The sequence below is a fragment of the Dicentrarchus labrax genome, unplaced genomic scaffold (assembly GCF_905237075.1).
Source record: "Dicentrarchus labrax unplaced genomic scaffold, dlabrax2021, whole genome shotgun sequence".
In the NCBI taxonomy this organism is placed as follows: domain Eukaryota; kingdom Metazoa; phylum Chordata; class Actinopteri; family Moronidae; genus Dicentrarchus; species Dicentrarchus labrax.
The window spans coordinates 9,342,057-9,356,284 of NW_026136705.1; the positions used below are offsets into that span (position 1 = coordinate 9,342,057).

The window sequence follows — 14,228 nt, forward strand, 5'->3', positions numbered from 1 at the left end:
AGAGAGTTATGAAAGGATTGGGGCATTGTCCAGTCTGCCAGTCATTTCATTTGGAAATATCAGAAGCCTGCCATCTCATATGTTTGCCAAAGTTCACAGACAGTCTTATCATTTTGTAATGCAATCCAAAATCAGACACTCAACCTTTAATGTGGAGTTTAGAACTAATAAAACAATAAATGTAACATAGATACGTGTTTATTGAGTTTAATTTGTTTCCAGCAGATTCATATCATGTCAAGTTCGATGGGAATGCATGACTTAGTCATCTTAGAAATTAAAATACATTTGAGAATGAAAATTTTAGTATTTGATCTGTCTCTTTACTAAGTTGTTTCACTGTGATGTTGATATTAAAGAAGTAGTTGACCAATTTGGGAAAATATACTTTTTCTTGACAAGAATTGAAAAGAGAAGATGAAACCACTCAAAATGATCTCTCGGTCTCAGCAAAAATATATTTTCCAAATTGTGTCCATAGTGGTAGAAGTAGTCAGATCCTTTATTTAAGTAAAAGTACCAGTACATTAAGGAAAAAAAAATCTTACAAAAAAAAAGTCCTGGATGCGAAATACTACGGTAAAAGTACATGTAAGCAAAGTACAGCAAAATATTAAATTATATTGATTATATCGATTGATATTGATATTAAATTATATGTGACATTATTAGATTATTAATGATGACTGATACATCAATATGTAAACACCATTTTCTGTTGTAGCTGGTTGAGGTGGAACTAGTTTTAAATTGGTTCACCAGATAAATCTGAGGATTTCTTTTTGGGGGAGTTTTCTAATTTTATTTGCCCTCAAATAGTTCAAGTTTAACTTTATGTGAGAAGTTTCGAGTGGAAATGTCAAACAACCCCAACTGCTTTCCTTGTAAGGGGTCACAAACAGAAATGTTTTGAACCACTGGAAACAAATTTAGGGAAGCAAAAAGTACAATAGGTCCCTTTGAAATATAGTGGATGTTGCAGGAGCATATTATAGAAACACAACAAAGAAAATTCAGTTGAGTGTTGAATATAAGATTTTTATTTTCCCTGTTTAAAGCAAAGAATACAGAATCCTGAAAAGATTGGTGTTTAAAAACAGTGTCTTAACTGTGTTGCAACCCAAATTCAACCTATGACTCCGTTTGAGAAAGTTTCAGGTCTTGCACAAAATCCAGAATCCCAGACAGATGCCACAACTGAGAAATTAAGAGAGGAAAACTCAACTTGCGTCGTTAGTGTTCCTTCTGAACTGTGTCCCACACAGCCCTGAGTAGTGACAGGTCACAGTATAAGGGTACATAAACTGTAAGCATTTCTATTGTGGTTGCGTTTCTCTCATACTGTACTCGAATCCTGTCTTGTATAAACAGATATGGCAATGTGTCTTGTTGCAGAACCAATAATTTTTTTTCTCTTTATTTAACAGGCCAGTTGAGAGCAAAGTCACAGTCAATCTAAGGGTACAATTATCTGAGCCTGCAGCACCAGACCTTTACAAATAAATAGCCATTCAAATCCATTCCATCGTCAGTCCACTTTAGACAAAGTTCAGGTGAGTGTCCTTGTCCACTCCATAGTTGCCTTTGTGCTCCTCAAACAGATTGCTGAGCTCATCCATGTACAGCTGGTGGAGGGCATCGAGTTGCTCGGCCGTTGGCTTCTTGTTCTTCTCCACCCGAACTGGCCGTCCAACTGCAGAGAGGTGACAAGGTGAAGGACGTCACGCTCAGAGTCAGTGCACTTTATGAATTGCAATATGGTCTGTTTGATTTTACTGTAGGTTTGTTGATCTAAAACATGATGACATTAGGGGCTGCATGCCAACCAGTACTAGAAAGCTAGAAAGTCACCCTTGCGTCAGACTGGGACATATCTCTGGCTTTGTCCTGATCTTTCTAACTCACCTTCACTGAAACTCCCCCTGCAAATTTGGTGAAATTAGATGCTTCTGCCAAAACACATGAGTATAGATGATGTAGCTCAGTTTATCAAGTCTAAAGTAGTGCATCCGTTAGAGTAGTTGATACAATTGCACAGAATCCACCGATTACATCAGTGAGTGCAGACAGAAGCTAACTGCACACTGTAGCCTGCTGATGTACTATACCACACTGACAGTGAAAGCAGTGTACTCACTGACTGTATTGATGGGTTTCCTGTAAGGCATGAGACCAAAGGAGTATTGGAAAATGCCACGCGCGTGGAAGAGAGGCAGGGAGATACCCATGATGCTCTGCAGCCGTTCCTGTATCCATCGAAGCCAGGTTCCTCTTCGGTTTTCCACTTGATCAAACACTTCATTCTCACCAAAGGAGAAGACTGGAACCAGATGAGCACTAAAATAAGATTTTTAATGAGAAAGTTGTTTTATTGATTAACTAATATTGTCTATGTGATTAAAATCTTTTTTCTTTCATTCTAAATTGATCTCATAACAGCCTATGTGCTTTTCCAGGAAATCCCATGTGAAGGAGTTGAATAAGCCTCTGTTTCAAGAGGCCACACCCAAGCTGCAAGAAACCTAAAATGAATAGACACAATCCTTTCAATAAGCCATAAGAGTTTGGAGAATTAGCTGTATTTAACAGCAAACTTTCCTCATTCCCCAAGGGCATTTTGCTCTTACCCCTGCTCCATTGCCATTTTGATGAAGCCTTTCTTCTTGGCCAAGAGTACATTGTATGTCCCAGGGTGGGCATCAAGGGCCTCCGGGGCCCCACCGACTGCTATTACAACAGCGTTACCACCACCTTGTCGGCAGAGCTGATACCTGGCGCTCTCTTTGTCCGAAGGAATCAGACCTGCAGTGTTTTAAAAGAAAATAAGAGAATGGATCAAAATGATGTAAAATGATCAAAATAAAATGGTCAAATAATATCTTAAATGCTATTAAAAAATATATATATTTATGATAACATAATAAATCTGGACTTAATATATGGGCAGTGTGAACGAGGATAATTCAAACATCTCTGGCCCACACCTGCACACATGATGTAGTCTCTGAAGAATGGGGCTCTGAACCAAAGGGGCAACATGAGCAGGTAGCTGGTGATTCCAGGAAACAGCTGCCTGAAGCCTGTAGCATAGGTGCAGAAGTTGGTAAAGGCCCCTGCCACCAGCACGCCGTGGGGATGGAACCCCAGGACGTAGTTGTGCCTGGGGTCCAGGTCGGCTGTCTTTACCAGCTGGGGGAAGAAAAGAAAAGAACCTTATCGTCTGCAGACAGTGTGTTGCCCCAGCTGGCTGCAGCCCAAACATGTGCCTCGATATCCCATTTCAACACTGTCTTTGACCCTCTGAACCCTCTCTCATCCCTCCTCTCCATGGCCTCTGCAAACTGTCGGAAAGCTTTTGGAGCCAGCCTACTTTCCCCTCATAACCCTGCAATACCTTTAGATCTGAAATGGACATTTAATCAACTAAGTAAATTTACTCAAGTGCTGTATTTAGCTACAAGTCTGAGGTACATATTATGTTACTTTATACTTCTACATTCAATTTCAGATATTTCAATATTGTACTTTTGACTGCACTACATCTATTTGACAGATATAGTCACTACTAGGGCCTCTTGTCATGTTTCACAGGTTCTGTTGTTGTTATACCATATCTATGTTCTGTAAATCTTCTTCAAAACCAGAGATATTGTGTTTTGTGTTCCATGCATTACTTTTCCTTGTCAAAACCTGCCACCTACATTACCCACAATGCAACTTGGCCACCAACAGTTCAGTCAAAGATTCAAACTTCTTTTTTTAATTTTCAAACTTGTAGTCTTCCGTGCCAACTGACACTCAAGTGACATCCCTAGAGGACCGATTTAAAGGTCCAGCTAGTAGGATTTAGTGGCATCTAGCGGTGTAGTTGCTGATTACAATGTCCTTGCCTCACCCTCTCATTCCAAGTGTGTAGGACAAACTACAGTGGCTGCGAAACTTGCAAAAAGCCCTTTCTAGAGCCAGTGTTTGGTTTGTCTGTTCTGGGCTACTGTAAAAACATGGCGGTTCAACCAAGCCCCCAGGAAGTGAGCCGGGCTTTGAGGCTAATTTGACAAAGTGGCCGAACAGTGTAATTATAGCAACGGCGTCCGTCACGTGATGCACAAATGACCTCTTACCATAAGATTACATTGTGAAAGAAGCAGCTGTGAAACAGTGTATACATTTTTAAGCCACAAAATGACTCGTTTCACTATTAGCATTTGATCCTTTCGGTCTGATAACATTTTGAAAGTCTAGAAGATTTGCCTGATTAAATCATTTATCCCCATTCAAGTTAACAAAGGGCTAAACCGGAAGTTAGCTGGCTCTGCCATGCATTCATTCATCATCTGAGTAATTTCTTTGCAGCAAGAAGTGGCTTTTTTGGCTTCATGCGTCACTGAGCAGCTTTCATAGGAAAAGAACTGAGCCTCCAATGCTGTATCCAGTTCTCTTCTCATCCACGGGTTCAACATGACGGGCCCCGTAGGAGAGGACCCACTCCCTCTGTAGATATAAACGATTCATTCTAAGGTAACAAAAACACAACAATTCATATTTTCAGGTGATAATACACTAATAAAAACATACCTATGAATATTATATTCCATTTCTGCTATTAGATCCTCCTAAATGTTACACATTGGACCTTTAACACAGCTCCCTCTGGAGCCACAAAAGGTTTTATTCAACTTTTTCCACATGTGCAATAGTACCCCAACACCTGGAAACAGACCTTAACATCTATTGAGTAATTGAGTAATATTTCTCCAAAGTGTTAGAAATAATGGTTCTTGGTCATCAACTGTAACAGACTAGATAGGATATCTCACCTGTGGAGCATTGTTTGCATGCCTCCACTAGCACAGAGCGGGTATGGAGGAGATAGTGAGAGGCACTAAGGGTCACTGTTGAGAGTGAAGAGTCACTTCTCATGTACTGGGGTTTGTTTTGCAGCGCGCAGCGAAAAAAAACAAATCCGCTCCTTTCACTGTTTGTATCTGTGTGTGAGATAAGTATTTCAAGGCCTCGCTGCTGTCAGGGCAACATTCACACCCACATTATCAGGGAGTCATGCTATCTTCTCAGGGACAATGAGGCTGCTTCAAACAGGGGATTTCATATACTTTGATTCTATTTTTACTTTGACTTTTTCTCATTCTTTTCCTTAGTTACCCTTTTTTTATTATCTAATAAAAGCAAAAATTAACCCAATACTAACCCAGTAGTGCTTTGACTAAACATTTTCTTGTACCTGATCACTTGTAGAATGTAAAAGAAAATCTGACTGAGCAGGTTTGTAATGTAGGAGTAAGTCATGATACTGGACCTTCACAAAGCTGCTGTGTTGTTTTGTGTCCAGTGTTTGTATGGTGGGGACCTGCTGCTGGTGGCCCCTGGCTCACAGTTAATCATTGGCTCGAGTTCCTCTAATGAGGACTGTAGCTGTTTATAAACAAAAGATCTGTCCACCAGCGACCAATCGCAGAGTCCTCCTCCGAGGTTGTCACCGCCACATAAGGTGAATCTTATCCATGTCAAGGACTTTGGCTTCAGTTAGATAAAATCTGGTGGACAAACAAGCCCAAGCAATACGTTTGGGTCTGAATCCAGATATAGATCCTACTGTACACTGTCATTTAGGGTTGGTTTTTTTTTCACTTTTTCCTCCTGAGGGCCATTTCTGGAAAAACATTATTTCACCTCAGCTCCTACAAATTTCATCCAGTTGTATACAAATGTATTTATTTATTTATTTTCTTCAATTCTAGCCTATATCAATTTCCTGTAATTGGCTGCCAAAAGGATCTACAATATGTGTGGTGTATTTAACATAAACTGCCATAGAAAATGCTTATTCACTTTCTTTCCTAGAGCTCCAGCCAACAGACCATTTTCATGTGGTTTCATTTTCATGGTCTGTTAGTTAGAGCCAGGAGATGGTTAGCCTGTAGCTTAGCATAAAGACTGGAGGGAGTGTCCAAAAGTTTTTTGAAAAACGCCACTTGTAAAGGTCATAAACTAACATCTTGTTAATCTATACAAAAAGTAAAGTAAGTAAAATCAGCAATTTGTGGACATAGTTTATGATTATTTCCTATTAAATTCAAGGCGTAACACAATATGTTTGTGTAATATGAGCGATTCTGAGCAGATTATTCCCTGTGAATATTGATCAGAGACAAGTTTTCATGATATTTTTATACAATTCTCTGTCTGTCCTGTGACATTTAAAAAAATGAACAATTAAATATGCTTTTAGGCTTCAGTTTCTCACAAGTTCAGTGTTTTCTTCTCCCTGATGCTTGCGTACTTTTCTAATACAGGAAAGCTTGTTTTCAGGTCTTCAGAGTTAATTAATTTCAATTAAAATGTATTTAAATAAAAATCTACAGTTTTAAATAAAAATCTAAACTTCCAAAATAACAATAAAATTAAATTAAATACATTTCCCATAAATATGAATAATATAATTCTGAGAATGAAGGCCTACTGTGTATATTTTAGTCCAATGTGCTGGACTATGCCTTGACCTAGAGCCAAGCTAGCTATTTCTTGTCTTTATGCTAATACAGTAGCTAACTCTCTTAACTTAATATTTAGCTCGAATCAATCTTCTTATTTAACTCTTGGTTAAAAAACAAAAAGTGCATTTTCAAAAATGTCAAAAATAAGTTAGGTAGCACAACAGCAACATGATACATTTATTCAGTAGTCCTGAGTCTGATACACTTAAAACTTTGTGGATTGTGGATTGTGGAGATTATGCTGTGTGAAGTACTGGCTGCCATCTGCCATTGAGAGAAATAGTTTGTCTCAACGAGTATTTTGCTGCAGATTGTGATGTATGACAGATGTATGCACTCTGCTAGTCCTTTAGTCACATATGCTCTCTGAACGTTTCGTGTCCTTCTCTTAAAAACCAAGTGAGAACACATCAGCTGGTGAGTTTTTGGTCTGAGCTGATGACGGTGTAATTAGAGACGGTGGGAAGAGACACACCAATGAAACTAATTAGGCTCTCTGGAGGACACTGCTTCTCTTTAGCCTTATATTGAATCTTTGTTTCAAACTTAATGCGGCATACAGTCAGATGATACTGGAAATTATTCCTTTTGAACATACCAGTATGTGAGATCAGGGGAAAACAGACAATTTTAGAAGATTTTATTCTGTGAAATGACTCTAGAGAAAAACAGCATTCTTAATTCTGATAGACATTCACACAGGATCTGTAATGAGAGACTCCGGTGTCAATAAAACAGAATATGAACACCTATCTGATGCAATTCATTGATTTCTTTAATCATTTTAATTAAATACTTTTGATTTATTTTTATTATTATTTAAAACTGTTACATCATTTTTAATTCAACTCATTTTATGTTACTGTTATTATGGTATTATAACTTCTGTACCTGTCTTCTCCTGACTTTTATTATTATATTGTTCTGTTTTTATACTCATACTGTAACTGCCTTATCGTGCCTGGTCTTGGCTTTTATCATTATTATTATCACTTTTATTGCTCATATATTTCCCACCTTGTTCTCTTCCCTCCCAGCATAGGTTATAGCTGGCTACGAAGCCATTTTTTAAATGTACATAAATAAAGTATAACAATGAAAGTAGTAACAGTAGGATTAATATTTCTGTTCAAAATCATTTACATTTCTGTATCTGTATTAAAATGTTCTCTCAGATGTTTTCTCTGCTGTAAAATGTAGATTATCAGAATCTGATTAGTTCAGATAGGTCAACTAAACAGGCTAATATGAACTACTGTGTTATAATTTATGGCTATGTTAATGTTAATTAATGTGAAATGAGACATGACTCACTCAATATTTAGACATAATAAATAAGTCTGAATATGGAGCAGGTTGTGACCTTGTTTTCTTCTTAAAAGCAAACTCAGTCTGTCTTCCCATACATGCAGAAAAAAGAGGATCTTATGTAGGTCTGTGACATGTAATACATGTCTGTATATGAATTATACAAGCATTTATAATATCAGAAAATAGATCTCTATTAAATATACAAAAACAAACGGTTTAAAGGTAATCTTTGAATAATGTATGCAGAGCTCTCTTTAAAACGCTGTTGAACTTGTGGAGTTGTTGTTGCACTCTGTTTTTATCAGTACAGTCCAAAGTATAGGTCTTGCTCAGGGGCAAGATGTAGATCCCTGTAATGTGGTGGATGTTTCCAACAGGGGTTCTGTTCCCTGAGAATTCTTCAGATGAGGTTCCCTCCAGTTATTTTCCATGGTTTGAAAAAATGGTACACCCAACATCAAGCACTAGTGTTGAATTTAATATATAATGCTGGGCTTTTGTGATTCAAAGCTGGTAATCTTTAATTTGCCTCAAGTCATATGTATGCACTACTAATGCATGACCACAAGAGGGACACTGCAGGCTGCAAGAGAAGCTTGTAGTGAACTGTCACTGCTTATGGGGACCAGGTCAAGATTAAAATGTCTGTAATGTCACATTAAAACCACGACTAACTTACTTAAGTGTGCCAGCGTCACTGAGCTTCAAATCCCCAAACCAATCCTCTGGATGGTTCTAAGGACAATGTGCGTTTGTGTAACCAGTAGTTGTTGTGTTCACTTGATTTATATGTTTTCTTCTCATTTTTGAGGCTGCAGTGGGAGTTTTTCAGCGTTTTGTACAGACATGGCTGTAACAAAGTGTTTATCCATTTTCAGTTGGAATAATAGCCTTCTGTATTTCAGCTATCAATGCCTCTGAACACTGAAATATTTCTGGTTTGCAGCGTCATCTGGCGAGCAGCCTGAGTAAATGTGTGAAAAATCACTAGAAAGACAATTACCTGCAACAAGATTAAAGGAATAGTTTGACATTTGCTTTCTTGCCAAGTTAATTGATTCCACTCTCATGTCTGTTAGTTAAATATGAAGCTGAAGCAAGGAGGTGGTTACCATATTATAGCCACGGTTCTCAACCTTTCTATCATTGAGTAAACTGACGACCCCTGACCAAGTAACATATTTTATGGATATTTCATATTATATTCAGTGCATAACAATAACACTACAGAACAACTGTACAATGAACCCAAATATTATTACTCCAGGAGGTTTATGTAAAATGAGCGATTTGGATGAATTGTGAGATTATTTTCTGTGAATGTCGCCTCAGAGATGAGTTATCCTGATATTTTTAGCAACTTTTTATAAAATTTTCTCTTCTGTATTATGTATTTTTTATTTTTTAACAATCATACATACTATCTAAACTTAAAGAAAAATACAATTTCAATTAGTTTTCTTCACAGAAATGAACGAAATGCTGAGATATAAGCCTACTGAGTTTTCTTACACCCTTTAAAATGAAGAAGGCCTTGTGAGGGGGGGGGCTTATAGCATAAAGACTGGAAACAGGGGGAAACAGCTTGACTGGGTCTGTCCAAAGGTAACAAAGTCTTTTTACCAGCACCTCTAAAGTTTAATAAATAACACATTACATCTTGTTTGTTTAAGCCACACTAAGTGGAAGAACACTACAGGGGGATTATGTGTGGGACTACTTCTTTGCCAGGAAGAGGAGGACTTTCTCGAGTTGCCTCGAAACCCTGAGGTTGCAAGGCACCTCTTGGAAGTTACTGCTCTCAGCCATGACACAGTCCAGCACATAACCCCCCATTAAACTGTAACAGAGCCAGGCTAGTTGTTTCCCCCTGCTTCCAGTCTTTATGCTAAGCTAAGCTAGCGGTCTCCTGGCTCCAGTTTCATATTTAACAGACTGATATGGGAGTGGTATCAATCTGCTTATCTAACTATCAGCAAGAAAGTGAATAAAGTGTCAAACCTATGATAAAAGTTTGTTTTTTAAATGAAAATCATCCACCTGTACTGTACCTGGCTCTGCATCTTGTGTTCACCATAATCCTTTTTGTCCTTAAGTATAGTATATAGAGTCCATTAGTTAGCACTAGTAAAATACTCAGAGACACGGCCTGCAGTACTTTGCTTAATCAAACAGCAATAGGATTAGGAGAGGCTATGTGTACATATACAGTACATGACTAAAGGGAACACAGGGACATCATCCATCAATGGTCCATTTACTGCCAAGGATAAAGATAAGGGCCACTGCTTGTATGTAGCTGGAGATCACAGATTAGATCAAATGAACTGGTTGAGCCAGATGTCCTGATGTCCTATTCTCTGCCCTGTGGAGGTAAATCCCACCCCCAGCCTACATGGACTTTAGGGCTTCTTAATGGTTGTGATGTGCACATACAGTATACATATTGTTTGGAATGAAGGCCAACAACTGTCTACAAGTTGCCTCTCACCTTGATGGGGAAGTAATCCCGCATGTATTCCCAAAGTTTGAGGCCACACAAGAATGGCACCCTACGGCCTCCCCGGGAAGGAGTGTCATAGTCAAAGAACCACCAGACAGAGTACAGCACGCTGATCAGCCAGAAGCGTGTGAACAGCAGGTAAAAGAACAGGAAGATGCAGAGGGGTGCTGAGGAGAGAGAGAGAGTTAGTGTAGTGAGCAACTGTTTTGGAGCAGCAAGAATATATTGTAAATACATTATATAACCATCCATTATGATCTGGCATAACAAATGTGAAACACGCTACATGAATGGTTACTACAAGATCATTTGTTTGGCTGGAATTAGCCATTTTATGAATGGTGGGTGTCTGCTCTGCATCAGTAGCATTCATTTCTGCTGGAGAAGATATCATAAGTGGCTGTTGAGGTTAGTGTTAGCAGAGCCATGCTGTGAGAGAAGGTGCTTGTTTGATGTCAATACAATTTTACATTTCAGCATGATGTGACGGTTTTCATTTTTAGCCTGCACAGTCATCAGTTCAGTCGAACTTCCTTTTAAAACCAACACCACATCTATACCTTTAAACAGTCAGTGCTATCAGGTAACAGCCTGGATGCCAGTGATGAAATTAGCTGCAAGTCTGTGTGCTCAAAAATGAAAGTGTTTCTGTTATAAAATGGGCTTGAGTCAGGAGGTTGAGCTGAGCATCACAGCAGGAGATATGACTGCTGCCCAGTGTCACTTTCACTCATGATTTTCTTAAAGGCCTCAGATGATTTAAAAAATCAAAAACAGCAATACCACTGGCAACGATTACTAACCAGGGTGGTACTTACACCGCGGTTCTGTTCCCTGAGAATTCTTCAGATGAGGTTCCCTCCAGTTATTTTCCATGGTTTGGAAAAAATGGTACACCCAACATCAAGCACTAGTGTTGAATTTAATATATAATGCTGGGCTTTTGTGATTCAAAGCTGGTAATCTTTAATTTGCCTCATGTCATATGTATGCACTACTAATGCATGACCACAAGAGGGACACTGCAGGCTGCAAGAGAAGCTTGTAGTGAACTGTCACTGCTTATGGGGACCAGGTCAAGATTAAAATGTCTGTAATGTCACATTAAAACCACGACTAACTTACTTAAGTGTGCCAGTGTCACTGAGCTTCAAATCCCCAAACCAATCCTCTGGATGGTTCTAAGGACAATGTGCGTTTGTGTAACCAGTAGTTGTTGTGTTCACTTGATTTATATGTTTTCTTCTCATTTTTGAGGCTGCAGTGGGAGTTTTTCAGCGTTTTGTACAGACATGGCTGTAACAAAGTGTTTATCCATTTTCAGTTGGAATAATAGCCTTCTGTATTTCAGCTATCAATGCCTCTGAACACTGAAATATTTCTGGTTTGCAGCGTCATCTGGCGAGCAGCCTGAGTAAATGTGTGAAAAATCACTAGAAAGACAATTACCTGCAACAAGATTAAAGGAATAGTTTGACATTTGCTTTCTTGCCAAGTTAATTGATTCCACTCTCATGTCTGTTAGTTAAATATGAAGCTGAAGCAAGGAGGTGGTTACCATATAGCTTATAGCCACGGTTCTCAACCCTTCTATCATTGAGTAAACTGACCCTGACCCTGACCAAGTAACATATTTTATGGATATTTCATATTATATTCAGTGCATAACAATAACACTACAGAACAACTGTACAATGAACCCAAATATTATTACTCCAGGAAGTTTATGTAAAATGAGCGATTTGGATGAATTTTGAGATTATTTCCATGTCGCCTCAGAGATGAGTTTGAGGGGGGCAATTGAGGGGGCAATTAGGATTTTAAGAAATATAGCCCTATATTTGTGTTTAGGTAGGAATTAACAAAAAAAAATAGGTAAACTGTGTAAATATTATATGCATACCTAATAAAGACCTTCCGTCTTTAGACACACGTTGTGAATTCAAATTGTTGCTGCAGAATACTGGGTGCTCTTTCTTCTTACAGTTGTTTTAGGTTGAAATGTTATTCATGGTTTTATAATTGCTCTGCATTATTCATCTGAATTGGTGGTATATTTGTATTTGATGTTGTGTGTCTCTAACTCAGTGCTATTTCTGCCCACATTGGCCAGGATAAAGATTTTGTTTTTACTCAGTGAGCCTTTTCTAGCTAAACAATGGTTATATACAAAAAAAATGGTGTGAGGCTGATATTTATTATCACAATCATCAATAAACTACCAACTATGACAAGCTGGCTACACAGGACACACCTCCCACCAGCTCCAGTCAGTAGTAGCGCATGAACACCTCTTGCTGTCATTGAGACTTCTTTTGAAAGTAGTCCGCAAAGCAAAGCAAAGAGAGGGTGAAATAAATAGATACTAATCTAAATAGAACATGAAAAACTCCAGGATCACTATAAAAAGAAGTATTCCAACAATATCCACTTTTATATAATTAACAGAGGAAAAGAACATCCAATTGCAAATCAATAACATGACAGGGCTGTGAGAGAATAACTGATAACATCTGTCATCCAGAGCTAAACCAATGCAGTCAAAGGACAAATTCATTTGGATCTACACATATGAAATAGCAACTGTTTTTAAAAATATCCAATGCAGCCTGAGGTCAGCGGAGAGGACAAGCTCTGTGTGCAGGACTGGACTGCACTCAGGTCATGTCCTAGTTGGCTCCCCCTTCTGGTTAACCAGCACTTTATGTCACTTATGACAGCAGTTCTTTACATTTCATATTCTTACACTTTACCCAGGAGCAGCTAGACCAACAATGTTTGATCACTACATTAAAGAAACTTCATGACTTCATGAACAGTACCGTCCCATTAATACTCCATCATTTACAGATGTTTCCAGTTTCCACATATTAACATGCAGACTCACCCAGGGCAATGAAGGAGAAGACCCACTGCGCCACCGCCGCCGTCTGCAGTCTCCTGTGCAGGGGCAGATTCCGGGGTGCAAAATCTATCTTCATGACTTCCACAAGAGAAGAGAGACAAACCGAGGAGGTGTAGCCGGTAGCGGAGGAGAAGAGTGAGTGAAGTGGGTCCAAAGTCTGTCCTTCTCACCTCTCCACCATCACCTCCTACTGACAGTCTTATCTCAGGAACTCAATATAGGGTTTGATTTGCCAATCCATATCTACCACATCTGACTTTTGACCCTGCAAGGAAGAATCTGCTAAGAACCATAGCAGAGCATTCAAACCAGTAGGTTAGTGGAAGGGGGGAATGGCAAATGCCTTTTTATGTTGCTTTTACTGTGTCTTTTTTTCTACTTTCTGCACTGCATGGAAGGCAGTCAGTGGTTAAGATGACTGCGTAATATTTTGGTCTGAAATGTTGTAAAGGCAGCCTCATCGGGTTGAGCAACCACGTAACTGCAACTCAGGGACAAACAGTGATAAAGGTCCTTTTTGTAGAGCTATGACACAATTCTTATCACAAACCATCATTATCAGTGCAGTAGGAAATGATTTCATTACTGATTTTTAAAGTCCCCCTTCCACTCAGAAATCTTATTTTCTTCTTGTTCCTACAGTGTGCGGTTTGAATACTGTCTGCGCAGAGTTTTACACTAGAAGGATGTTTTCACATTCATCTGCTGAAAGTGAAAAGTTTCTCTGTACTCACTGAAAATCAGATTTTAAGGGGCGGGGCCTACCAGCATGATTTGTGATGTCACAAATAGTTAGGAAGTCAGTCCTGGTCCAATATTCAACTTGTACAGTGTAATGTAGAAACTTGAAGCCACCAGTGCACATCCACTGAGAATGGACTTTACAGTGAAGTAGGAGACATCTTGTGTCCAGCAGCAAAACATTTGAAATGACATTTTTTTCAATGAGATAGAAGGTTTTTTGTATCAGCCACACACTATTGTTCAAGGCAGACTG

General features: G+C 38.8%; 1 protein-coding gene across 1 annotated transcript; it reads right to left on the minus strand.

Annotated features, from left to right (window-relative positions):
* Nucleotides 1-1,017: 1,017 nt before the first annotated feature.
* On the minus strand, nucleotides 1,018-13,824 carry mogat2 (monoacylglycerol O-acyltransferase 2). Its single transcript, XM_051402218.1, has 6 exons — nucleotides 13,214-13,824; nucleotides 10,315-10,493; nucleotides 2,985-3,189; nucleotides 2,628-2,802; nucleotides 2,138-2,337; nucleotides 1,018-1,693 (listed from the first exon to the last, which is right to left on the minus strand). Exons 1-6 carry the CDS (start codon nucleotides 13,305-13,307, stop codon nucleotides 1,539-1,541), a joined length of 1,008 nt encoding a protein of 335 aa, XP_051258178.1. The 5' UTR covers nucleotides 13,308-13,824; the 3' UTR covers nucleotides 1,018-1,538.
* Nucleotides 13,825-14,228: the final 404 nt, after the last annotated feature.